The sequence below is a fragment of the Balearica regulorum genome, chromosome 8 (assembly GCF_011004875.1).
Source record: "Balearica regulorum gibbericeps isolate bBalReg1 chromosome 8, bBalReg1.pri, whole genome shotgun sequence".
NCBI classification, from domain to species: domain Eukaryota; kingdom Metazoa; phylum Chordata; class Aves; order Gruiformes; family Gruidae; genus Balearica; species Balearica regulorum.
Window position 1 is genome coordinate 4,407,827 of NC_046191.1, and position 27,607 is coordinate 4,435,433.

General features: G+C 40.9%; 2 protein-coding genes across 3 annotated transcripts in view; one reads left to right on the forward strand and one right to left on the reverse strand.

The window, feature by feature from the left end:
• The first annotated feature begins 388 nt into the window (after nucleotides 1-388).
• Nucleotides 389-6,438, forward strand: LOC104632733 (cytochrome P450 2J2). The gene is made up of 10 exons (XM_010298703.2): nucleotides 389-527; nucleotides 900-1,205; nucleotides 1,794-1,956; nucleotides 2,105-2,254; nucleotides 2,843-3,003; nucleotides 3,442-3,618; nucleotides 3,872-4,007; nucleotides 4,246-4,433; nucleotides 4,913-5,051; nucleotides 5,794-6,438. The coding sequence occupies exons 2-10, from the start codon at nucleotides 1,017-1,019 to the stop codon at nucleotides 5,967-5,969; spliced, it is 1,479 nt and encodes a 492-aa protein (XP_010297005.2). The 5' UTR covers nucleotides 389-527; nucleotides 900-1,016; the 3' UTR covers nucleotides 5,970-6,438.
• A 2,977-nt stretch (nucleotides 6,439-9,415) lies between these two features.
• Nucleotides 9,416-27,607, reverse strand: part of HOOK1 (hook microtubule tethering protein 1) — a 28,317-nt gene continuing 10,125 nt past the window's right edge. Inside the window, exons 7-22 of one of the 2 annotated variants that reach the window (XM_075759254.1) lie at nucleotides 26,325-26,387; nucleotides 25,407-25,490; nucleotides 22,416-22,582; nucleotides 21,676-21,816; nucleotides 20,173-20,374; nucleotides 19,698-19,808; nucleotides 19,364-19,451; nucleotides 19,218-19,278; nucleotides 18,470-18,610; nucleotides 17,746-17,833; nucleotides 16,903-16,937; nucleotides 16,224-16,306; nucleotides 15,712-15,812; nucleotides 15,248-15,349; nucleotides 14,075-14,143; nucleotides 9,416-13,045 (exon numbers count right to left, since the gene is read on the reverse strand). In XM_075759254.1, coding sequence (XP_075615369.1) covers nucleotides 12,887-13,045; nucleotides 14,075-14,143; nucleotides 15,248-15,349; nucleotides 15,712-15,812; nucleotides 16,224-16,306; nucleotides 16,903-16,937; nucleotides 17,746-17,833; nucleotides 18,470-18,610; nucleotides 19,218-19,278; nucleotides 19,364-19,451; nucleotides 19,698-19,808; nucleotides 20,173-20,374; nucleotides 21,676-21,816; nucleotides 22,416-22,582; nucleotides 25,407-25,490; nucleotides 26,325-26,387 — 1,695 coding nt within the window. In that variant the 3' untranslated portion in view covers nucleotides 9,416-12,886. The remainder of the gene's footprint in view (nucleotides 13,046-14,074; nucleotides 14,144-15,247; nucleotides 15,350-15,711; nucleotides 15,813-16,223; nucleotides 16,307-16,902; nucleotides 16,938-17,745; nucleotides 17,834-18,469; nucleotides 18,611-19,217; nucleotides 19,279-19,363; nucleotides 19,452-19,697; nucleotides 19,809-20,172; nucleotides 20,375-21,675; nucleotides 21,817-22,415; nucleotides 22,583-25,406; nucleotides 25,491-26,324; nucleotides 26,388-27,607) is intronic. The other variant, XM_075759255.1, reaches the window with a different exon arrangement.

Consider the following 27,607-nt stretch of genomic DNA (forward strand, 5'->3'; position numbering starts at 1 on the left):
TCAGAGCCACTTTTAGATGGGAAAATCCAGCACAGCCCGTTACCAGCTACCACCGAAGGGCCACAGCCTGCAGAGCTGGGCACCTGCTTTGGCTTTTCAGCACCTGCCTTAGTTTTGTGGGGTTTGGGCATAGCTTCAGTGCAGGCTACGGACTCCAAGGCCAAAGCAGGTGGGAAGGGATGGCTGGAGGGCTTGGGGCAGGGCCAAACTTACGGCCACAGGAGGTTGTTCTGCTTGCACTTGTCCGGCAGAGATGAGAAAATGACTGTGCTGTGAAACCGCTGCAAATCCTGGACGGCTGTTTGCTTCCAGCCCACATCACCCTGACGCATTGAAACCTTAACCCATGAGTCAGATGGTTTGTGAAAGGTTTGTGCAACCTTATCTCGGATGTCCCCACTGACCTGGGGCTCAGCCTGGGACTCTTCCTACCAGCAAACGAGCTTCTGCAAACGAGGAAAGCGCGAGGCACTCGGACCAGCTGGAGCCTCCCCGGCACTGGGAAGCCGACGCCAGGACACGGCACGGTGAGGGCACCACGGGGAGGAGAGAGTGGGTCTTGCACTGAGCCATGGGCTGGTGGGAACAGCACGGCGAGGCTGCTAGAAGTTTTTAATCCCAGCCCCGCAAAGCTCGTTTCTGTCCTTTAGACAAGGATGTGGATCACCGGGGTTTTGTAGAGCAGCGGTGGGAGATGGGAGGGGGAAAGGGGAAGCTGGGAGTGTTTTGGTTTGTATTTGTGGGTTTTTCAATGAGATCAGAGGAACTGCTTGAGTTTAATCAAGAAGGGGTTTAATCAAATGGTCCTTGCTGAAACCTGGGAAAGCAGGAGTCTGAACGTAGCCTCCAGGCCAGGTCAGCAAAAGCTGTTCCATGCTGTCTTGTGTTTCTGCCCACAGCTGTGCCAGCACATTGCCCATCTGCCCCTGTGCCTGGGGGGTTCGGTGGTGCCCCGTGAGCTCAACCTGCCCTGACCTGCTGCGAGACATATACCTGCGGAGCCCCACCATCCACCCATGCTGCGCTTCCTCTGGGAGAGCATCTCCTTCCAGATGCTCCTTGTCTTCCTCGTCGTCTTCCTGCTCGTTGCCGACTACATGAAGCACAGAAAGCCGAAGAACTACCCTCCCAGCCCCTTCTCCCTCCCTTTCGTGGGGCACATCTACCTGCTGGACCCCACCAATCCCCATACATTGGTGCAGAAGGTACGGGGGTGGTGGGCATTGCAGGGAAGGGGACAGAAGGGGATTGAGGCTACGCAACCTTTGCAGATCAGGGAGGGGGTTAACCCAAATTTCATGGCCCATGAGGACTCAAAGGATCTCACCCCAGGGCAGGCAGGAGGTTTGCCCTCCGTCAGCAGCGACGTGGATGAAGTTTGCCCAGGTACAAGAAGGGGGACAAGCATGGAGGTGCCCTTTGGGCAAAGGGCACGGCATGACAGCATGGTTGCAGTCACGGCTGTAGGAGCCCTGTAGGTCTGACCAGGGGCTGGAAGGGTGTTTGAGAAGGGAGTGAAAAAAAATGGACACATTTCACAGGACTAAAAAATCAAACCTGGAGAGTTTTACTTGATTTATGGCCCATTAGCACCAATTCCTGATCAGTGATTCAAGAAAAGAGGAAAGAAAAAAAGACTGCATGCAGTCAAGCAGACATTTGTGAACATCCCATCTCCCCTCCTGCTCTCAGCTTCCCTTATTTTCACTTGTGTCCCCTGCCAGGGCTGCCTGTCACAGCAGACACAGTCATCACAAATGAAACCCCTTTTGTTTATTCCCCCTCACCTTCAGCTTACTGAGAAATATGGGGACATCTTCAGCGTGCAGCTTGGCAGCACATCATTTGTGTTTGTAAATGGGCTGCGGATGGTTAAAGAAGTTCTTGTACACCAAGGGGAAAACTTCATAGATCGCCCTGAAATTCCTATCGACAAGGAGATCTTTAGCCACATAGGTGAGTTATACCTCAGGACACGTATCTCAGCTGTAACATCAAAGCGTTGACCCTGCTTTGGGTCCGAGACAGCTGGAGGTAAGGCAGAGCCCTGGAGCTTTTCCCCCATGGTGGAGGGATCTGCTTTGGCTCATGGTGTTTCTGCCAGGACTGGTCTCCTCCAATGGGCAACTGTGGAAGCAGCAGAGGAGGTTCACCTTGACCACCCTCCGAAACTTCGGCTTAGGGAAGAGGAGCCTGGAGGAGCGCATCCAGGAGGAGTGCCGATGCCTCGTGGATGCATTTGGGGACGAGCAGGGTGAGTGCCGTGGCCCTCATAAGCTCTGCTGAAGGCAGGAACCAGTGTGGCCCGTTATAGTTCCACTGATGATTCACTGCATGCTGAAAAATACCTCACCCTGCAAGTGATGCTAGCACCTTGCCAGCATCCCAGCTCCCTTTTACAGGTGTTTCACTCTCAAACTGGCTGGTGAATGCAGCTAGGTAACACCCAAAGCATAATTCATAGCCCACCTTCAGCCTACTGCTCTCTTGGAGATCTCTGGAAAATCCCATGTGTGTGAGAACACCAATGTTTCCAATTAATTCAAATAACATCCACTCTCCTATAGACCTTGCTTTCCAGATTAAACAAACATCTCCATAATCTGATCGAACTGGGACTGAGGGTGGGATGTTTGCTCCACCCTGGGTCTGCCCAGCCAAGCTTGGCCAGCTCATAGGGGGTGGTGAAGTGTCCTAGGACAGCAGTGACGCAGGAGGGTGCCCATCAGGGGCCACTCATTTCACTCATATTTGTTGAGTATTTCAGCTCTGACAACTGTGTTTTCTTCTCCTTTTCTGTGAAGGCCAGAAGAGAATTGATCATTCCCCTTTCCTTCTCCAGGGAATCCTTTCAACCCTCACTTTAAAATCAATAATGCCGTTTCAAACATCATCTGCTCCGTCACCTTTGGCAATCGGTTTGACTACCACGATGAGGAATTCCAAAAATTGCTGCAGCTGATGGACGAGACGGTTAGCCTCCACGGGACCATCATGAGTCAGGTACAGCCCTCTTGCCACCAACACGGACGGTGTGCAGTTTTGCAATGCCATAGTATCTTCTCTGGAGTCAACCTCAAAACTTGTAGTGTTTTCACCACCAAACTTTGTTGTCATTCCCTGTTCCTTTGCACAGGGTAGGTTTGTCTATAATGTCTTTCTGCCTTATTTTCAAGCGGTGCAATGCTCGTGTTCCTCCCTCTCTGTCACCCAACCCACCTTTCCTGCCCATTGACTGCCAGCCTGCCTGTTGTAACACCGGGAATGCACGAGTCACTCTAATAGGAATGCCAATCCCTTGTAACACTCTTCTGGAGCTGAGCTGTATCCACCAACTCCAGCAATTTAGTAAGCTTGGCACTGCAGGCTCCTCAAGTTTTGGTAACAGGAGGGGTTTTTCAGTCCTTTATTCAATTTGCCTTTCTCTTTTTGTGTCCAAAGCTGTACAACTCTTTCCCATCTATAATAAAGTTCTTCCCTGGATCCCACCAAACCATTTTTAAAAACTGGAGGTTGTTGAAAAGTTTTGTGAGAGAGAAGATCAACAAACACAAGGAGGACTGGAACCCCTTGGAAAGCCGAGACTTCATTGACAGCTACCTGCAGGAGATAGCCAAGGTCAGCAACACAGAGCAAACCCGTCCACAGCAGGGCTTAGAAATCAGGAGGGACAAAAAAATGAGCCCAAATTCTCCATCTGAGCTGCCTCTGCAGCTATTGATGAGCTTAGCATGAACATCAGGTTCAGGGCACCCATCAAGAGGATGGAGGCCAGCAGCTTCTGCCAAAATTCTCGGGGATGACTTGGAATAAGCCTGGGGTCAGGGCCTCCCTTGCTGTGCATGTGGCACTAACGCATCTTTTTGTGAAGGAAAATGGCAACGGCAGCTTCCAGGTTGAAAACCTCGTGGCATGCACGCTTGATCTGCTGTTTGCTGGGACCGAGACCACTTCCACAACCATCCGCTGGGGTCTACTGTTTATGGCCATATATCCAGAAATTCAAGGTACAATTAGCAAAATGTCAGTGCTTTTCCTTGCTTTTAGCCCTCGCAACTTTGCGAGACAGTCTTCTTTTGAGACAAAAAATCGTGAATCCCCCTGCATTCACACAAAAGAGGTGCAAACAGTGGCAGGTATCCCAGGTCGGTCCTTGGGGGACCCTCACAGCAACCACCCCATATTGTTCCAAGGGTGGGTTTGGGTTTTTTTGGACTTTGGCTGATCCCTCCTCTTTCACACCAGCCCGTGTGCAAGCCGAGATCGATTTGGTCATCGGGCAGGCACGGCTGCCAGCCCTGGAGGACAGGAGCAACATGCCCTACACCAATGCTGTCATCCACGAAGTGCAGAGGAAAAGCAACATCATCCCTTTCAACGTGCCAAGACTGACGGTGAAGGACACGGTCTTGGATGGCTTCCACATACCAAAGGTAACCCCACTCCTGAGCACTGAGACTTGAGCAAGAGCCTCCCAGTTCCCCAGGCACGTTTCACCGGGCCAGGTCCCTCCTGTGCAGACAGGAGGGGCAGAGCCACACCGTCTCTGCCCCATCCAGAGTTCACTCCTATTGAACACGTATTTTTGCCATCCAGTGATCTCCAGCACGTTGAATGGTGCAGAGTGAGACACTCCCCCGCACACACCATTGACGCACAGATTGCATCTCACGGTGCTTTTACAGGAACTTTGGCCCAAGATTACAGCAGATAAAAACGATGCTGATGAGGGAAAAACATGGTAATATAATCATTGCACCTCCAAACAGACAAGTAGAAGAAAAAACTGGCCGTGTGGCAGGGTGGATGTTGGACAAATAACTGCAGCAGAATTTGACTAATGTTCTTCATGAAGAGCAGACTGGAAGATAAAAATTCCCTTCCTGCTGTCAATTTATTTTTCTCCTCCTAGGGCACTGTTTTGCTCCCAAATTTAACCTCTGTCATGTTTGACAAGAATGAGTGGGAAACTCCCGACACTTTCAACCCTGGGCATTTCCTGAAGGATGGGCAGTTCTGGAAAAGGGAGTCTTTTATGCCATTTTCCATAGGTAAGATTTGCTGGATTTTGATGCTTTCGTACTGAGGCACTGGGATGGGGCTTCCAACTGCACAGTGGCGAGACAGAGGAAAATAGCAATGGACAGGGCAGACGCTGGCTACACCCTGGAAGGTGCCACTCAAGTGGCCACCCCAAACCACCGCAACCACACTCTGAGCCCTTTCTTGTTTCTCTTCACATGTGCAGAAGAGATGAAGATGAATAAAAGATACATAAATGCCAGAGACCCTAGAAACACGTTCACCAAGGCACGAGCATTGCTCTGTGCTCCTGCTCCCACATGGCTGAAGGTACTAGGGGCTTCACCATTGCCACCACAGGGTACCCCAGTCAACAGCCTCCTTGGGGAGATTGCTTTTAGCACCCGTTTCTGGTACCAGCATCACACACCCCTTCTGTGGTAGCTCTCTTTTGTGTGGCTCAAACAAATCACCTCCGCCAGCCCGTGCACATCCAGACCACGCATGTGAGTGCAGCTTCTCCAAGCAGGGGAGGATACAATGCCTGTGCATGTGGTTACACACATGTGCCTTTGCAGTGTCATGCCATTCGGGGGGCAATGTATGCTGTAATAATAATGCCCTTATTGGGCAGTGGCTGCAAAACTCATTCTGGAAAGGGGGTAACACAGCTGGGCTGTGGTCCTAATGGAAGGCAGAGGTGGTTTTGGTAGCGAAAGCAGCTGGGCAGGCAGCACAGGCTGAGGATGCCACGGGTGGCTGTCTCCACAGGGAAACGTGCCTGCCTGGGCGAGGTGATGGCCCGCTCTGAGCTCTTCCTCTTCTTCACGGGTCTGCTCCAGAAATTCACCTTCCAGGCACCCCCAGACACCACGCTTGACCTCCAGTTCAAGCTGGGCATGACCATGGCCCCGAAGCCCTACAAGATCTGTGCCGTGCCTCGGTAGGGAAGCCTCGGCCACGGTCCTTGCAGGGAAAATCCTTTGGCAGGGATGCAGAACACGAACCCTGGGCAGTGGTAATAACCGCCTGGCTCCAGGGAGAGGCTGGGTGGTTTGTTTGCTTCTTCTAAAGCAATTGCAAAATCATTTCTTTTACAAGCAGACCTCGCACTCTGCATGACATGGGCACTTTTAGGCTTATGATATGGCACTGTAAATGAGGGACTTGGGGCTTTCCTAATTTTATGATGGATGGCTATGCTTCACAGTGGCAAGAGAATAAGCAACACTGTAGAGAGTGCAGTGTTCAGGCTGTGGCTGCATACTGTAGAAAAGCAGTACCAGCCCTCGTTTTATAAGTTTGATAGAGATAGTAAGTGCCCACATTTTTTGATTTTGTTATCCTTGACAAATAATCCATTTTAAAAGTTACTCTGTAACTTCTTTCACATGCATCAATAAATCCTTACCAAAACATTTTTGTCATGAAGCATTCTGCACACAGAAGTGCTGGCTGTAGCCTTCGGCTGTGTTTCCCTGTTCCAGGGCAGGGGGTGGCAGGGGGCTGCAAGCCCACCTGGGCAGCTACAGCCACAGTGCCTGACCCACAGCACTGAGGCATTGCTCTCCATTAGCAGAGAGGTTGGCACTGTAACTGCAAAGGCAATTCCTACAAAACTGATGAAAATAAGTGATCCTGACAGTACAAGTAAACTAGTGGGAAAACCAAAGCCTGTGGTCAGATCCTGGTGTGCCACAGAAACTAAGAGTGTAACACCCATGTGGAGCACAGGGAGTGCTGTCTACCCTGACAGACATCTCTAAAACATCTGTACATGTAGCTATAGAAGTTTGTGTCCTGCCTTTTAGAATATGCTAAATCCTCCCTCTTTACCTGCCCAGCATCACGGAGTAGCTGGTGTGCCCAGGGTGGGGAGCAGAGGGCTGAGCTCCAGCAGCACACGATGCACAGCTAAGCCTGCTGCACTCAGTCTAATGAGTTAAAGGGTCCCTTAGAAAACACCAGCAACAAATTACTATTATTTTAAACTATCACATGCAAGGTGAAACAGTTTCATGATTGACAACTGATGGTTAACACCAGTCAAAGCATCAAACTCGGTAACAGTTACACCATGGGACCTTGGTGAGGCCCCCAGGTGTGAGAAGCTGCAGCTCCTGGGAACAGGACTGGGGCCACAAGGCAGGAAGGCATGGTACGACACAGCACTGATAACACACTCCTCCAGCTCCTGCTCAGCTGCTGAGGAATTGAGCAGAAAGCAATCTTTTCCTGTTAATTTTCAGTTTTTCCTGGAGTACTTTATGCATGTTCCTAGAGGAAGCAAATTTCTCCCCAGCATCTCTTCTGAGAATTAAGTCATCTCCTGAAGGAATTAAAAGCATCCTTTCTTCATGCAAGCATTAATGCCCAGGTGGGTTTTAAATCCTTTTAGTTAAACCTGCATTTTCTTCTCCTCCAATACACATATAACACAAAGCAAAATTTATAGCAGGTGAACACAACTTCTGGTAAGGCTCCTTCAAGCATAGGGCTTGGTGGGGAGGCTCTGCCCCCTTCCTCTGATTTTCTGTGCCAGGCAGAGCTGAGTGAAGACAAGAGGTTGGAATAAGATGCTCTTTCTGGCACTTGAGGCTCCTGTTTCGCAGATCCATAAGGTGGAAGTATGAGTACACGTGGTGGGAACCAAACCAACCTATTTATAAAATGCAGGAGACTTGACCAGGTTCTCCCTGGAAGTGGGATGAGCCATCCCCAACCCCAGGCTCACCACCCTTCCTCCTCTCCCCATGCCAGCTGCCCTCTTGGCCTCCTCTGGGAAAGGGACTCCCACATCTTCCCTTTGCAGCAGAAACATGGAAGTTCATTTGACTTTCTAGACCTTATGGTCTTTCTGTTTCTTCTTTGGGAGAAGCAGAAGGGAAGGCTGGAAGTGGGCTGTGTGCCTGGAATCGACTGGAAACTGGGGAGGGGAGCAGTGATGAGTTTCTATTGTGCACAGCATTACTCCCAAAGCACTTCCAGTTTGCAGGTGTCATCTGACTTTTTTTTCCCCCCCACTCCTTGGCTCAGAGTCCTATTTCCTTTCCCAGGCTGCTGCTATATCCAAATGCTTCCTCCCCCTTCTCCCCGGGTCTCCGCTGGGTTTGTTGTACTCTGAGCGGAGCACATTTCACAGGACCATTTTGCATAAGGGCTCCTTGGATATTTCACCCCCTCCACCGAAGCCATCTCCCATGTACAGCTGACCTCACCTCCTCCCTTTCTTTGTGCTTGGGGCTGTACTCCTGCACCTCTCTTTCAGGGACAGCCCTTGCCTAAACATACAAACCTGCTGCTGCAGTGCTTGTCTCTTAGGAGCCATGAGAAAAAGCCATAAGCAGACAGGGTCACAGACCCAGGCTTGGCACAGGCAGTCTGTGTTTGAACATAGCTTCTCAGCATTTGGAAAGAGTCACCCCCATGCACACACCAATCCTCACTTGCTCCTTCTGCACTCAGGAAGACAGCAGTGGCTGTGACAGATCACATACAGGCTGAAAACATCCTGCAGCTTGGCTCAAGCTTCCTGCACAGCTGAGAGCCTCTTCCCTTCCCTTCTTCCTCCAACACACACCTGCAGTTTTTGTTCATCAGTGCCTGAAAATGCTTTTCCATCCAGCCTCAGAAAGGAGCAAAAATGGTTCTTCACTATCTGGCCATTCACTTCACACTCACTGGGACGCTTCTGCCAGTGCAAAGGCCCTCCCACACTGAGGTATCACACAGCTCCCAAGGCAGCCCAAGGCAATGAAATCATTACTTACCCATGTCCGGCTGCCTGCTCTCATTCCCAACCTCAGTTCTACGTTGAGGTCAGTGCTCAGGGAACAAGAAAGCTGTCAACAAGACTAAGAACTGGGCACATAAATAACCTGCAAAGCAGACTGTAGAGGGCAGTGAGTTTTCCAAACAACAAACGTGGTGATTTACAGGTGTGTACCTGTCCTCTGTGTCCTCTCAGGTGGCACTGAGGAGAGCAGGCAGAGACCCTCACTTATTTCAGTAGCAATAAGCAATTACTGAAGTCACTCAACAGCTAATTTGTAGTGGGTTTTAGCATTTCCACTTCACAGGGTCAGTTGCCCAGCTCTCGGATACTGTCAGCAGACTGAGTAGACGTAACCAGCTTTGTGTGGGGGCAGAACTGTAAGCAGGAGTGAACTGAAAAGAGGAGGGGAAGGTAGCACAACTCTGATTTGTTGTTGTTACAGCACAACATACACACACACACTCATTATACATACCTGTTACAATTCACCATCTAAAATGTCATGTTACAGGCTATGTATCAACATGCAGACCCAGTTCATATGTTGCCCAGAAATACGGATGCTTACATCAGCTAGGGACCATTATATACATTGCTTGGAATAAAGACACGAAAGAATTAATTTTAAAAATCTTTATGTGAATATAAAAGAATTCTTTCCAAAGAAAAATAAAACAAAAAGTTTAAAAATTAGTGCAATTTTTCAAGTTCTATCCAACACAGTGTTTATATATTTTTTAAACAGAAGATGTAGACACCAATACACTGAAAACCTTAACTCTAGCTTGACTAGTGGGGAGGGGGGAAGGGAGAAAAGCAAAAAAAGTTAAGAAAATTACTTTACTAGACATTATGAACTCTTAAACAATTGCTTTCATTTTCTAATTCCTAAACTAGTTATGGCTACCTAAATAAAACATCAGTATTGCTTATATTACTTATTTCCAAGTAAGTGTATATTGTAGAAAATAGAATACCCATATATATATTTTTAATGAACAAAAAATCAGGTGAAAATTTACTTTCAGTGAACTTTTCTTAATCCAGTAAAATACAGTTGTTGGAAAAGAATCTTCTCAAAACTGCTGCCTGATCCACCTTGATTAACAGAACCTACTAGTCCAAAATTTGTATTATTGCTACAAAACACTTATCTGTCATATTAGTTATTCTTAATCTTATATAAAAAAATATTAACAAATATGTCAATCAGAACATATTTTTGTTTCTTTGGATCTATATTACCCGTTTTACTGGAAACTGGCTAACGTTACTAATTATGCTGATTAAATTCAGCAATATTTAATGATTTCATCTCCTAATTTCAGTCTGTTCCTAACTGTGCTGTCTGGGCATGATACGAATTCGTCTTGCAGCAGAGACAAGGAGCCTCTTTCTTCGCCCTGCCTCAACAGTGGTGCACATTAGAAAGAACATTGTATTGACACTGTTCCGCTGCTACGTGTTGCATACAACTCCGCTGTAACACAGAAATGCTGTTGGTAGCTTTTTGTGTTTGACATGAATGAAGTTAACATTAACATGGTATTCATTCTAATGATCCTTTCTGCACAGCCAGATGAGCTGAAGCGAATACAACACCATGGCTTATAATCAAATATTTCTATAGATCAGTTCCTCATTCATAGCTCGTAACCCAAGTTTAACCAGTTATAAACCAGCCACTCTTAAACAGGTTCGCAATCCCAAAGAAACACTTAAGTTATATTCACAGGCTTAACTTTGAACAGTTTGGAAGAGTCCCAAATAAGTAAAGTTTTATCTAATACCTGAAAACCCAATTCATTTTTGGCAACCTCAATAAGACTATTGGGGACAAGCTTGCCCTGAAAAAGGTTGATCCCTGCCTGTAGTTCCATATTTAAATTCTTCCAGTACTAGTCAGAAGATAATCTTCCAATTAAATGATAGGGAGGTTCTTGATCATTTTTGGTCCCAGGGTCTGCAGTTTTGAGAAGCGTACAAAGACATTTGCTCCAAGTTTTTCACTATTCAGCACCCAATACGACTACTGACACAGCTCTACTACTGCGAGAAGTATGACAAATGCATCAAGCCTAACTAGATGAGTATGGGAAAGACATCCATGAAAGTTCCATGCTGTAAAGAACGAGGGTTAAGAGACCCATTTGACACCATCAGTGACAGCTTCACATTTCACTAGAACACACCGAAGTACCAGGCTTTAGAAATGTAAGCATCTTGCTAAGACTTAGTCTCCCGTTCCACTGCTCACCACCATCTCCCACACCACTAGCAGATTACACAAGCAATTATATCTTAGAAATACAAACCCCAATAATATCACTGCAGCAATAAAAGACCTCAAAACCCAAGAGGTAGTCCAAAGAAGCATAGAGTCCTGAAGAACACAACCTGACAGACAAAACTCTGCAACAGCAGTTTGTCTGGCATATTCTCTGCTCATATCACATTTAGCATGAGACTGGCTTTTAAATAACGCCTTGTGTAGACATAAGTTTTGAAAGAGGAAATCTCTGTTAAATGCCTAAATGTATAGCACTGTAAAACTATCACCACAATGAAGAAGCAACGCTAACTAAGTATTAAAAATGAATACTGCCCTTTTCTCTAGCATTGCATGCAATGCCCAATAAAGAATTTAAGATGCTGGGGAAGGAAGAAATCAAGGAACAAGCCGTACTGAGGGGCATGCAGAACAGAAGACTACTCAAATTTCACAATTCAAAACTTAAATTCCGCAAAGCTGAACCCTGCTCTCAAATCAAAGAGGGCCTTAATGGTTAAGACAGACATGTGCTTTCATTCACACACACGACTGAGTTTTATATTAGATCACGGACTGGTACAGCACCCTCAAATACTTAGTTTAAGTGTATTCATATTCATTTTAAGGGCTGTTGTAATTTTAGTTTAACTAGGAGTATATTGAATTTGTTCTAGACAGCTTGCGAAGAAGAAAGGACATTAACAAGGTTGCTAAAAAACACAGTTCACAACAAAAATAAGACATTTGGTAAATAAAGTGATACAAATTTTGTGAAAGAAAGCAACTTCCCGCACACAAATTTCAGATATCAATCCCCATTTCATCATCTTTGATCCAGATACTGCAAAAACAATTACAGTTTATGCACTTTTCTCCCTGCCAACAAGCAATCTTTACTGCCAACAACTAGCAAAGCTATCTTTCATTCATCTGCCTAGCACAGTTAGTTCAGAATAAGTGAAACTACATTTAAAAAAGAAAAATAATTTCTATGCACAGGGTTGTATAAATAGCTGGAAATAAATGGGGTTCCTTTCCACCTAACCCCCCCTTTCTGCAAATAAATGCAGGGTACCAATACGCCAGACTTTTAAAACATAGCCTAGACTTTTCAATTATTATAATAGCTTTTTTTCTTACAGAGGAAAAGACAGCTTATTTGGCTTTAGGGAATTCAACATCTTAAAGACAGGTTTTCCTTAATGTATATATGCACAAACTTAATCTTCTCTTTTTTAAATAAACTGAGTAATTCTGCTTCTCACTTGAGATGACAAAACAAATCCTGTCTTCTGTTGTTATATAACAAGTCAACTTTAAATGCAAGTATTTTCTTGCTTTTAAAATCATATTTTGTAATCTAAAAAAGTGGTTTTTAAAACATGGTACCAATCCTTTAAGCTTATTTTTAGAAGAGCCCAGCAAAAATGCCCAATATTGCCAGTTTCCTGAAGTACATTTTTGTATAACATCTTCCCATTACAAAAGTCAACTTTCTAGCCCAAACCCATTAAATAAAGTTTTAAATATATAGAGCCAATTTTTATATTTACAATATATTCTGAAGGCAAATATAATTTTTTTAAGTTGTGCTTGTAAATACATACTGCAGTTATTAAATCTACTTCTACTTGGAAAACTATGTGCTACCTTCTAGATAGACCACGGATCAACTTAATCACTTCTTGACAGGTTCTGATGTTGAATTCGCAGTTGCCCACCATTTTAACCTCCTCTTTCATCAAGTAGTTAAAGCGGAAGCTATAAAACATTTAAGGACACTTTAGCAGTTAAGTTTTCCTCATGGTCCTTGTGGTTTAATCAGATGCTGCACCTGGTACTTTAACAGTGAGATTCCTTCTGGTGTTGGTGACATGACGCTGTTGAGCTAGGAAAGAGCGTCCAGGACCATCTCTGCAGGCACCACTACTGCCGACCAGTCTTGCTTCCATACCTAGCTTCTGAAGAGTTAGGCTCTGCAAATAAGTTACACAACATTTACACTGCAGCAAAAGCAGAAGAAAAAATGGCCATCTTTCATACACAAAGCACATGCATACTTAGTAGGGGCACAGAATTTCTTTTCCAGTATTGCTTATGTACCCCCTCTTGCTGCCATAAAAGGTATGAACCAAGGCTGAAGAAAATAAGACGCGTTGATATTCATATACAATGTGTTAATTTTAGCTTACTGTAAAGTTGTTCCTTTATTAAGCCATATAATTTTACTTTTTTGATTTCCCTTTCCAGTCTTTCTTTATGAAACTCTTTTAAATGTTGCTTCATATGAACAACTTTATCCAGTCCTTTTCACAGCAATCTAACACCAAACATTCTAACAACCTTTGTAACACTGCTGCAGGATGAGAAGATAGCTCTAGCTTTATTTCACAAATACTGCGCTAAAGACTCTGAACACCTAAAACAGGAGCCTGGAAACCTTTTGAACCACGGTCGGTCTCTGTCTCAAGCCCAAAAACTTGAACATTGAGGAATTTAGCCTGCTAAATCCAGACGGAAACTTGTGGCAGCAAGTAGTACATTACTAACATGGAAGTCAAGGCCTATGCCAAATTTTAAGTCTCCTGTTCCAAAGTACAAAAGACAAGCAGAAAACATATAAAAAATAATTTTACAAAATAATTGTTAAAATATTTTCCCTTTATGCTGGCATTTTCCAAGTTATCTCAATAGGACTGGAAATTCCAGCTAGAACTCACTCAAGTTTGCATTCTGGCTTGAAGTCAGAATTAGCAAGTGGAAGAGTGATCTCAATTCAAACTGGAACTCTCAAACTTTGTTCCTCTCTTTAGTTCCCTGGTTTTCGACAAGGCCATGCTAATCTGCAAGTTCAGTTTTTCTGCTACACATAACTAAACTACTAGCTTCATCTCCTAAGCACCTGTTTATAGTGAATCAAAAAAGAAAAAATCAGCAATGTAAGATTTAAGTGTCAAATGTGTTTTTCTGATTTCTGAGATACCAACAAATTAACTTTGACCCACCTTGTTATACCATGCAGTTACAATTAGCTTTTCCTCATAATCACGTAACTTAGCAAGTTTGTATTCAGCCTGCAAGCACACAATAGAGAAGACAATCTCAATTAACACACAAAAGTAATCTGCATAAATTTACTGCAGTCCATTGAGTAAAATAAATACATGCAGCAGAAATTCTTAAATATGCAAAATAACTAGAAGGCTTAGCAGTGTAAATATACTTCCATACACGATTATGAGAGAAGTTACAGACTACTTCAAAAATAAGCTAAACTTTACACAGCTTAGAAACATGCTTTGAAGTGGTATGGGGGAAATGCATGAAAGTCTAGAGTGTATCAGAAAAGTCTATAAATAATTTAGTAATTTTTTCACCTGAGAGTCAAAAAAAGACAAGAACGTATCTTTAGTGGCTGAATAATTGTATCATGTAACTGAATTGCTACTATATAGTACACTTACCTAGTGCATACACATAGAATAAATCTGAGGCCACAGCATTTATAAAGTCAGACCTTTCAACTTACTAACTCATGTTGAGGAATTTTGTGTTTGCTCAGGTAACTATTTTAACCAGTCCCATCAATATTGCTATAAAACTGAATGCAGCATTTCCCACTTTTTTTTTTTTTTGGTCCTTGGACTACTGTCACCAATCCTTTCAGGATTTCAGTCAAGCAGATTTTACTGAATTAACAGGTTTTACTCTTCTATATAGTTTCGAGAACTCCAGTACATAAAACCACTGATATCAGAGGTCTAGTAAATTAAACAATCACTGCTCAAATACCTAGTTCCTCATGAACACTGTTACATTACTATTGAAAAAGGTCAGACTCTGAAGCTCTGTACAAGTCACTGTAACACGACAAAACTATTAGTCTTATAAAGTATTTCACTTACAGCTTTTCAAAGGGTTTAGAAAGAATCCAAATTAGACTTTCAGCTGTACATTATTTTCCAACAGTGTTTTTCAAACTGTTCTGACAGACTTATACTAGGATACATGGCTAATTAAGCCAAATTAAAAATCTCTAGGTTTGATGGTCTGTGCAGTTTCTAACAGAATGCAGCATTGAGGGGTACTGGATCATTAGGAAACAGTAACTTGAGCGTCTAGTATCATAGACAGCAGAACATGTCAGAAGTTATTATTAAATATATGTAAATTTTTACCTCTAGTGCTTCAATCTTTTTGTCTTTCTCTGTTATCTGTTTTCTGAGCAACATTATTTCTGCTGAAGCTGGATTTAGCTTGGGGTCTAAGGTTTTTATCACCTGTACAAGGCAAAACAAAAGCATTACAAGTCAGGTGTCATTCTCAACAGCTCTATCTCATTTGCTCACAATAGAAATCTGAAAAGACTAAGCACTAGCTAAGGCAGTTATGATGAAAACTAGGCTGTTACACTGTACAAGAGAAGATACCAAAGGGCTGAAAGGAATCATTAATGCATCTCATGCTTCAGCCTAACCCCCGTTCTCTCACACACTCAACTGACAGCGGTTGAGCAATTTGACTAAAAATGTAACATGTAGCTACCAATTTTAATTGAGAGGTGAAGAGGGAGGCTACTCAAATCAATTTGTTTAGCAATGTATAAGGGAGGAATGTGTATGTTCAGAAATATGCCACTCACATTTCTTGCTTTCTCAAGGTACATTTTATATCTTTCTTCCATTGCTTTCATATCCTCATCTTTTTTTCGCAAAGCTGCTTCCAGCTCTCCAATCTTCTGGGCTATTTACAGAAATTGTCAACAAAGACATATAAAATAAAAATAGACATGGTTCTTTCAAGGCTTCCGAGTTCTCTTGATTTAACCATCCCCCAAAATAAACTGTCTAGCTACTACACGATTTCCTAAGTCCTTATTTTTGTTTCAGTTTTACCATAAGGTCCCACCTGACCCTGAATTCCCATTCTGCAGAGTATTGTTCAAGAAAACTAAGCCCCCATGAACCTCTCCCTGCCTACCACCATTTCAGGTTTAAAACTAAGCTGTAGCAGAAAGCCTTATCCAGACAAATATCTCATAGGCCAGGGGCTATGGGAATCATTTCAGAAGAAACTTAACACAGTCTGAATACATTAAAAAAACCCAAACAAACAAAACACCAAACCACAAAAAACCCACACAAAACAACTTACGGTTCTGACTAACATCAGGCTGGAGTTCTGCAAGATCAGCCTCTTTCTTCTGTAACTCATCATGAACTTCATTCAACTTTTCCCTACAAATGAAAGGCTGGGCTAAGGATTTAGGTTACAAATAATTCAACAAACAGTTTTAAGAGCTGAAAGCTAAAACTTGATGGTGGAAGTGTTTAAACAACTATTTTAAACTCTGGCAATTCTTTTGAGTTTAAATAGAAATATTACTATGTATTTTTGAAAAACCATGAAAGTTGTGACTTCTGAATTGAGTCACATTTACCTAGAACTAGAAACAAAAAAGAAAATGAACCAAAAAAACCCTCCAGCATCTCCTTAGCAGGAACTGCATCTGTTGAAAGGATGGAGGTATTTCAGGAGAATGAATCACGTTTCGAGTCCAGTAAGAGTAATGGTTTTAGCAGTCTGTTGTAGAATAAGAACAGTTAAAAAGCTATTGGTGATGAAGAGACCGTTAAGTGGATTAGTATTACAAGATTATCACGCTCAGATTAGACAAAACTACAATGCTAATACTTAACTCACTACATGCACGATTCTCCAATCAGTGGCTTAGAAAAACAAGACATCCCCACAAAGACTTAGGCAGTTTGTGCCTCAACAGTTGAATTATTTAGCATAAAAAAGCTATTGCAGATGCAAGTGCCTTACTTACATATGCGCTGCCAATTTCTGCTTCAGGTTGCTAGACTATAAAAGGAAAGTTAAAATTCAGTTGTATTTCAGTATTTCATATCATGCAATGTTAAAATGCTCTTACAAATCAGCCAAGAATACTTAACATACCTAAATAAGTCAAATCAAATAAATCCAAAGAAAACTGCTTATTTCCACAACCACATTCAAATTTTTTGCATCACAGAAATACCAAATCCAGCATCTTTTTCCTTTAAAGCTATCCTTCTCATTAGGCCAACATATAATCATAAAACTAGAGATTATAAAAAGGAAAAGGTAGAAGAGTTACAGTTCCTTAAAGAAGGGGAAGGGGGGATGCAGGAAAGGTATGCCAAAAACCATGAGCTTTTCAACTGAAATGCAGTTGGTGTGGGGGTCTTGTGGATTCTCATACTATAGAGTCTAAACTCATGAACGCAGTGGAGCCAAGTCTGTGCTACCTATAATTGTAGAAGTGTTTTTTTTCTAGTCAGGAGAGAGTTTTTAGAATACACTGAACAACCTCAAACAAGATCCTTGCTTGTAAGGTCTTTTGAAAGGTGTGTGTTTGTTGGAGTTGAGGGGGGAGCTGGATGACCCAAAGGGGCTTCTGAGCTTGCTTACTCTTACTACTGCATAAACTCGTGCCTTTCAAACTAACTAAATAAAAAATCCAAGACAAAACACCAAACCAGGATCCTGCCTTTTGAGTAGTTATCAGTACTAGACACACCGAAAAAGAAGAGGCCCATCTAAACAAAGGACTTGACATTACACTGAAGGATTTTAAACAAAACTGGCATGACATCTTCAAGGTCAAGAAGTCTGAACTTTCACTTACTCCTTCAGTCTTGGATCCCTGCTCCTGCAAAGTCTTTTGCAGATCTTCAATCTGCTGTTGTAACTCCCCAATACGCTCTTCATTTAGCCTTTAAAGAAAAGACAGTTATTACCCATCTCAATAGATTACAACAGACAATTTGATTTTTTCTGTTTCATATCTGGATGACAACTTTTCAGAGCGTTTAGCTAGCAGGACTTAAGCCACAAAGCAAGTGATTTCAAATGTTTTTAGTTTGGCTTGAACTTCTGCTGAAACAAATACATGGCAGCTTTATTAAATATATTATAATGAAAGACCTAGAATAATTCTGAGTTTTGAGAAAGCTTAACTACTCAAAATTCTCATATCCTAGTAAACTGCTTTCAGCATTCATTAACTGATAGAGAAATTCAGACCATATCCCAGTGTTATGACATGATTAGTCTGAGTTTACATCCATTCCTCGTTTACAAAGAATCATTCAGAGCCAAGAAGAGTGTCCCATAAGCAACACTTTCTTCAGAGTATGCTACACACGGATCTATCACATTTTACAACACCACATTTAAGCTATTTTCCTTCTCGCTTGCTTCATAACCCTTCATTAATGATTACACTGGTGAAAGAAAAAGGATAATTGGCTTCCTGCACAGTGCTACACTACAGATGCAAACCACAAGGCCACTCTGAAGGTCCAGAAATCACTTTTTGTTATATTTTAAGATGCTGTTTTACTCATCACCTTTTCTCAGTTTCTAGTTCATTCACTGTCCGATGCTTTTGCTCCAGCTGTTCCTGGAGTTCTGCAATACGTTCATTTTCTGATCCTTCCTGTTGTAATAGAAGCATCTTATTTTCATGCTGCAGCCGAATAAACATTTCTCTGAATCAAAACCAACAAAAAAGTCACTGTTAATTAAGAAAAAGGTGACTAACTGTAGGAGATAATATTCCTGTTCTCTCCCCCAACCTTGAAGTGAGCGAAACAAGTTCTTCTTAAGGATATAGTTGGGGTAAAAATGCCATTTTTTATTAAAAGGTAGCTTACAATTTTCAAGCATGACAATAGTTCATTTAAGAGGTATGACCAAAGCTTTAAATTATGTCACTCCAAAACCAGATTTTACTGTGCCTCTGTGTTTCACTCTGGCAGACTTTAAAAGTAACACTAGCCTGCTTTTAGCCGTTTTGTCTTAGTTTTTGTGTATTATTTATTCTGTCTGCCACTGGCAAGATTAGAATTGTTTCGCTCCTTAAAGTGGATGTTTCAAGCCAAACTTCATATACAGCAATCTGATATGTTTCTAAGAAAGAATGCAAAGTAATTATTGTACAGGGAAATAATTATGAACAGCTACATGGAGGTCCATCATGGAGGGAAAGCAAGAAATGGGATATAGAGTCATGTTGTCAAAAATATTGACCTTTCTCAGAAACAATATTATGTCCCACCCATGAAAATCCCAAAACAACCTCAACCTTTGTCTTACCTATATTCCACTGGCAGAATTTCAGCAGCAAGATTCTCATGGCTTTTAATACGAGACGCACCTGAAATCGCATGGGAAGTTTAATTTAAACAAACTTTAAAAAATCACTAATATACATTAAAAATCCTCTGAAGATAAAGCAATACCTGTTTGACTCAGGTGATCCTGCTGCATCTGTGAATACCGGAGCTCTTCATTTGTCTCTTTTAACGCATCACACTGTACTATCAGTCTCTAAGAAGATACATTTGAGGTGGAATTAAGTCATACTGCACCGCTTTAAGACCAAGTAACACTAATGAGGAAGAGTACCAACACACATTTTAAGACATATTTTATGTTTTATATGTGTATATATACACACATGAGGTGCTAAACTTCATTTTTATGGTAGCACTACTTCTGGGAAGGTTTTCCTGAAGCAGAACATTTGAGAGAGATTTATTAGATGTTCAAATAACTCTTGTTCAAGAGACTTACCTCTTTTTCTTTGATTAAAGCTTCATGTTTTTCTTCAAGTCGCTTCATTTCAAATGCTAGCTTATCAGCTCTTTTTGATTCTTCAGATAGTTTGTTATGAAGCTCCTGGACCTTTTTATAAAGATTACATACAAGTGATCTCAGTAATAGCTGAGCAACCTCTCCCAGGCACACAAATTACCTCAGCTAAAGTAAAGAAGAAAAGCCTGCAAACCATGGACAACCAATCAGTTGAGAGGCCAACTAAAGTTAAGCTCGCTAGTTTAATAAACATGGGAAAACAGAAAAAGTGAATGGCGGAGTATGAAGGAGTTTTCACAAATAACAAATTCTAAGGGGACAATACAGGTTAAGTCCATGGGCTGTTAAATTAAGCTGTTCAAGTTTCTTCATGAAACTTAGTCATCTTAACTAAATAATTTTATTTTAATTATCTGAGGAAAAAGTGACATCTTAAGTATAGATGCAGCCTTACCTGCCTTTTGTAGGTTTCTAGTTGGGCACGTGCTGCATTGGCTTTCTTCAGTTCATCCTCCAGACTGACTGTATTGTGCATATACATCATGTTGGTTTCCTGCAGAGATTTGACTTGTCTGCGAAAGTCATTCAGATCCTGTAGCTTTTTACGATACACTTCAACAGTTGATTCCAGCTTACTTGCCTTGTCTGCAGTAGTCCTTAAAGTATAAACAGGAATTAGAAGAAGAAAGAAGTATGCTTCTTCAAAAGATTAAAAAACTCAAATTCTGCTTTCATGCATATTCAAGCTATTTTCAAAGGGAGATGCAACGTTCTTAACAGCAGAGTTAAATTTTACTGCTTTATATTTTTAAATGCATAATCACTGCAGACTTGCATTATGCAAAGGTGGCTTATGAAAATTGAAATCACCATGGGGTTTAAGTGGGAGTAAGACTGACATTCATATGCTAAAAGTAAGAGCAAGGGTTAGTGTGTCAAATATCTCTAGGAAATTCTGTGGAGTGCAATGTAAATGCACCACCACATCCTGTGCTAGATAATCGTCTCAAAGTATTTGTACCTGGTAAGGGAAAAAACATGCAGATGTTCTCATTGTGGGGTTATCCATAATTATACATAATTAGAGCATAATTGCACTATGACAATGACCAATAGCAGATATGACCAAGAATTACCAGCTAATCATTAACAAAAAATCTACATGGTAAGAAAATATTTGGCTCAAATACACAAATTAATTTTAATATCCATGTTTAATATCTGACATATCACTAGAAGCTAGTACAAGAAAATTATGGAACAAAAATCAATAGTTAAGATTTGTTTCAGATGTTATTTAAGAACCACTATAAGTTAAAACACCTGAAACCACTTTTCTTTCCATGCTTTACTCATACTGTTTTATGAATAGCAGACCTGCTTTTGCAATATGATTTGCTTTGGATATTTCTTGGGTGGTCTGATATGTAATTTACTTTACACAAGCTGCAATTTTATTCTCATCAAGATTACTGTGTATTTCATCATTTTGTTAATTGTGTTGCTAACCTAAATCTAGCCTAGAATGCTGACATCAAAAGTTATGTTAAAGTTCTAGCTGCATATATGCTTTTCTACAGAAAAGGCAGCCTCTTGCCAACACAAATGTCCCCTTAATAAGAATGCACACACACGCGCGCCAAAAATTTCTTAATTCTTGCAGAACTTCAGCTTCCATCCCACATAAAGAATAATAATTTCTGTATTCATTAATCGTGCCTCACAGAAAAGTTCCATGTTGCTATTCTTATGCAAACAATAGAGGCTATGCCTGAAAGCTTGTACTCCATCTCTGCTTTGTTAAAGGGCCCTTTTCCAACATTTATTTTTGATCCCGTTCAGATAAGATCTATCTGCAGAAGTAACGACTCAGAAAAATTCTTGTTAAATACAAAGCCTTGGATTTAGTCATTAAATCCTCCTAATGTGTGCGTGGGGAACTCTCTCTATTACATACCTAAGAATATCATTTTCATCTTTCAAGGCTCTGGATTCTTCTGCCAAAGAGGTTAGTTCATTGTTTCTATGTTGCAGTTCAATCAATTGTCTTTCTAGGTCTTCACAATGGACACGATAATCATCTTTTGCAGCTTCAAGCCTATCAGATCAAAACCAGGAACTCTGTTACAAACTCATCAGTATTACACATTTTTCATTTAGTGCTAGAAATATTAAAAATAAGCCAAAGGAAACCTACTGATTTAAGTAGCCAGAAAAATAGTACTGTAAGCACGGAACATTTTAATGTCTACCTGTTAAATCATCATTTATTGTATACTGCAAGCTTACCATATCAATATCAAGGATCAAATGAAAAGTGTTCCCCCGCCCCCTCACAGGGATGACAGGGAAAAAGACCAATAGGTCAAAGAAATCAGTAAAGAGATATGGTGTTTTTTCGGGTGTTTAAGGTTTTTTGTTTACACACAAATTGCTTTGGCACTCATTTTCTGCTTTCCGTCACCTCTTTTGAAGTGTCAAATGGCTACAATATGGCAATTATAAAGTAATATTTTCTACAACAAGTAACAGTTTCTTTTTCTTTTTAAAGGCAAGGACTGTCTTTAAAATATGTTTTTACAGTACTCAAAAGGTTTTCTATAAAAAGAAAATGAGATGGAAAATCCTGAAAGAGTACCAGAAATTATCAGGATATATACGACAAGCGAGGGATTTCTGAGAGAAATCATTTCATACCTGAAGTTTTCTTCTTGCAGTTGTTCCAGCTGCAACTGTGCATGAAAATACTTTTTTGCAACCACAGTATTTGGATCATCAAGAGAGTCATCTAATTGCTCTAGCCTGTCATTCATAATCTCATTTTCTGACATCAAGCTGTTTTTTTCATCCTGGAGGGCAGTCACCTAGTGCAGATAAAACAGCATCAACATTGTAAGACCTCGCCAACTGGAAAGAACTAAAGCAAGACAGCAGTACATCACCAAATTAGTTTATGAAAAAGGTTGAGCATTTAGAAATTTTAGAATGTAATTTACACAGCACACTTGAGCATACAGATGCTTTAGTGTATGACAGTTATGAAGCACTAAAGAAAAAGTCCCTCTAAAACAAGACAAATTTTTGTAACTGAAACCATGGTAAAGGCAGACAACGTGACATGGAGAGAAACTGGTACTTTCATTAAAAAGGATACCATGGACGCTGGACAAAAAGCTTAAAGTATCGGTGTAAAGGTACTCTCCATCTTGCTTGTACTTAATAAAAAGCAGGATGGCACTGGCTAGGACACTAACACAGTACTGCCGTGCGCTCAGCAGTGAATGGTTGCGCAAGAAGCGGTTTCAGGTGCCATAAGCTAGTAAGCACACACGCAAAAAAAAACCTAGACAGCTTTATGTAGAACATGCATTTTTTGCAACAATCAAACAAGTTTGATACTGAAGGTGTTCACAGCTAAGCAAATGAGAATACATCACTTTATTGAACAGTAAGTATATTAACAGCCATAAAATGGGGAAGGATTAAGAGGATAGAACCTTTAAAGTTTTTCTAGTGAAAGCTGTTGGGTTAATTTTAACATCCTGTCAAACATAAGAGCATGTAGCATGTGTTAGTTAACTGGCATTTAAACAGGGACAATACGCTTTTTGGGTTATGCTTTCCTGAATCATAAAGAAAACCTACCTTTCTTATACTCTTGGAAAATATCAAGGAAGACTGAGACCTTACAAGTGAATTTATTAAGAATTAGTTTAAATAAGAAGCGTCAGTCAATATTATGGCTTCAAATAAAAATAAACAAATAAAAACATATAATGGTGACATTATTAGATTAAACATCAGATATAACCTACAGTATGCAATATTAAGAAACAGTTTGTTTGCAATCATAATTTAAAAGTCCGTCAGTCAGATATAAGAAACAAAATAGTAGTTAATCTACCACTTCATTAGGTGCTGGCTTTCTAGGTGCACTTCTTTTTACATATCAGAGATCACTTTAAGAGATACATGTACACAAAACACCTGTGAGTAGAGAGCATATCTGAGCCTTGCTCAGCATAATACTTCCTGTTCCAAGGTTCAGCCACTCCTTACTCCTTAAATATGCACAACATTCACATTTTTAGAATAATGTTAAAAACCCACCCATGTCAGACTCAAAAAACAAAACCAAAAACCTATCACACGACTCAGGAACTGAGAAAAGACAAAAAACTTGCTCTTTCTGAGAGCTTTCTCTTCTTCCTTTATTATTTCATCGTAACAAGTGGTGACAGTCAACACAAATTATGAAAAGATGTTTTAAAAACACGCCACAGTATTAAAGAGCTATGGTATCTTTAACTCATCTGTTTATACTCAGCAGTACCTTTCCCTCAAACACCTTTCATGCCTTCAGCCGACCCATGCTATGTTATGAGCAACTGGCTTTATGTAACCTGTCAAATTAATAGAGAAATCTCAGAAGAGAAGTTTGTGGAGACAGGAGAAAGCCTGGGACTTCTCTAGTGAGACATACTAAGCCTCCTAACGGAAGCAGAAAGTGCAAGTAAATTGTTACCCCAACACCTCTAGAAGAAAGAGCTTTTGAACAGCGAACACGCTTTTTGAAGTTTAACAACTGTAATCTGTGAGTTCAGCTGCCAAATCAATCCCCTTGCCCATTTAAAAATCATTTTCTCCTGCAGATTCTGCTTACAAGTATTTTTAGATCTCTGCTTTCACTAGGAAGCCTTACTACTGCCTTAAGTAAAAAGAAAATTAAATATCAATTCAATTCTAATAATATCTTCCTGGGCATGGCAATTAGCTATAAGGTACTTTAGAAGTATTCTACTTTTTCAGTCATCATTACCTGTAAGAAATATAAAACTGTCCTCTGGTTTTGTGGGGGCCTCACAGGAGCCAGAGTGCTATACTGGCTGTGTAACATGCCACCCAAATGTTCTCTCTGCACAGACTCAAATCTGAGACAAACTGCCTTACCAGATAAACCTCTTCCTATTCTCAGACTATAGTGCCATGAAAGAGGAATCGTATTTAGGGCTAACAAATGGATTTTTCCCCCTTTTTTTCTTTAAAATTTGATTGAAATGCAAGTTCCTGTTTATTGTTATGAAGTCTGCTTTCCTTTTTCTAAAGAGTGACTTAACTTCTATATCCATTAAAAATGAAAGTATTATCAGTGTCATTTGAAAACGCCAGTAACAATCTATTAGTTTCCATTATTTGTATTTCCTGAAATATCCTCCATGTTGCAACTGTGCATGAGAAAAAGTAAATTTTAGCCTTTCATCAGCCCCTATTGAAAACAGCATAATTTTTCTATGATTAAATGTAATGACTGATTATTACATGAACTGGATTTTTTTGGACACAGTTCAAAAGACTAGAGGAAGCAGTGACTAAAAAAAAAAGGGGCAATTTTTAGAGCCATAACAACATTGTTTGATGCTACCTGCTACTAAGAGTAAACACAAAACTAACAGACCAAACAACCTTTGAGTTAACAGTTGGCACAGGACCTCAGCTTACACTTCCATCAGAAAACTATTTCCAGTAACTGCATTTTGGAGTACAGAATAATTGCTTTCCCCTCACAAACAACTAAGAATTCTCATAGAAACTTAAATAAATGCACAACTCACTTTGTCCTTCAGAATTTCTGCATCTTAATAGCAGTGCCACTACATATTAAAGAAATAAGCAATTACTGTTTCTTACCTGTAAATCTAGCTCCTGACATCTTTGTGCCAACTCTTCTTTTTCTGCTAGTGCTTCCTGAAGCTCTTCCAAAGCTTTTTTAAGCTTTTAAAAAATAAGACAGTGAATCATTCTGGCCCACATCCAAAGTACTCACAGTTCTAGCTTCCAAAATGTCTCTGTTCATTTCACCTGCATTTTAAATGACTACCACATGTAGCAAGCAAATTATTGAAACTCAGAGTAACATCCAGATTCAACACAACAACTTAAGCTAAAACCATAACAAAACCAAACACAGAAACATTCGTGTTGTCACAATTTCAAATTCTCTGCCTCTTAAATCAAAAGCCCTTCATCTCAGAATAGAAATACTGAATAGAAATCCTTTATGGGCAGATACTTTTAAAGACAGCTTCATTTTATGTGCAACACCTTGTACTGCTCAGGTTATCAAGAATTTTCATGACCCCTTAAAAATAGCCTGACGTGTCTGGCCTGACATGGCTGAGCCTTGATGTACCCCTAGCTCTTCCTGCAATATAGCTTTGCACTGGCCAGCTTTACCCCATCCAGGAAGACGACACAGCAGTCACTGCATTTTTATTTTTTTTAAAGAAACTATAAAATAGCACTTAACCTGTCACTTAATTAGCACTAAAAACAGCATTACTGTATTCTATATTCTCTGCCTACATCAGTATGTTGCTGCGCCCTTTGTGAACTAGTACAGTTTAATCAGATCAGCTCCAAGCGGAACACAGACCAGTTTGTGTAGATAGAAGACAAAAAGAGTACAATTTATTGTTGAGGTCATTTTTTTTTAAAAAAAACATCTAGAACTAGAGAGCAAGAGAAGCCCTCCTCTTCATTTAAGGGATGGAAACCAGCTTATTGTCCAGGCTTGAACTACAACAGCAACAAATATTAGGCAGTTACCTGTTGTTCCATTTCACCTGATGCATCACTTGTGGAAGGACCCGTTACTTCCTTGCTCATGAGCTACAGAAAGAGACCGCAGGAAAAGAAGGTTAAATTAGAGGTTAAATATCTGTAAATCCACTGTCTACTGAGTACCAATTTTATTTTCCACCATGTCCTTGCATCCCTTCCATATATCAAAACAGATTAATAATAATTAAAAAAACACTTCATGGTTGGTAAAGGATCTAAACAAATCTAGAATAAGATGACTTTTTTTTACCAACTCCTCCCCAAATTAACCAAATTAGCAGTAACGTCTTATTGGATGAACCTGTGATCTGTTATTGTGAACCCCTAGCCAAGTTAAAATGGAATGAACCAGAGGACAGGATTTCACTCAATTAATTTAATAGTCATCACACTTCTTTTGTCACATTAATTGCCATTAAGCAAACAATGGGAACATTAACATAGCTCTCACTGATCTCCAGTACAATGATGTACACAGTATGTTTATCAACACTTAAAGGGCCTTACTCCGTACTCAGGAATTACACTCTTATTTCTAGACCTTCTTCAGAAACAGTTTGATTAGTCAGAATACAACAAGAAGTTTATGAATTTATTTCTCCCAATGGGACACTTACAGCTTTAAAGACTACATAGTCAATTTAAACCTAAGTTTTAAAGCCTACTACCAACTCCACTGTTACCTTGATGAGGGTGCAATTAGCCATTACATTTTCTTCAGAGACAGCATTTAGTTTTTCCCTTCCTCCACACTCTGCTTCACAGTCCTGAAGCTCACAGATGCGAGTGACTCACACTAGTTCACTGTAGAGCCACGCTGTGAGCTGGATCACTAAGATGATCCAATTAAGAACAAATTAAGATAGCAGGGGTGTGTGCGTGTGTGGAGCACACCATGACAAGAATAGAAGAGATGCACCTGGGAGTTTATAAATCAGATGCTAGAATGGTCTGTTAGAACAACATAGCCTCACAGTTACAATAAGCTTAACCTTGGGTCCAAGACTACAGCACTAGGACAGAAATTTCAGAACCTGGCTCCAGTATAATTGGCGACTGGCAACTAGATACATTTCTTAGGTGAAACAGGAAGTGTTAAGCATTTATTGTCTCCACAAGTTGTATGTTTGGGCATACAAGACTAAAATCAAACCCCTTTGGCTGGAGTCTGGGGCCTCTTGGTCCTGATCCTCCCAGATAGTTTAGGGAAGTACTTACAGTCTCTTCCCTGACCTTTGTTTGAATGAAAGAATTCACAAAGATCAACA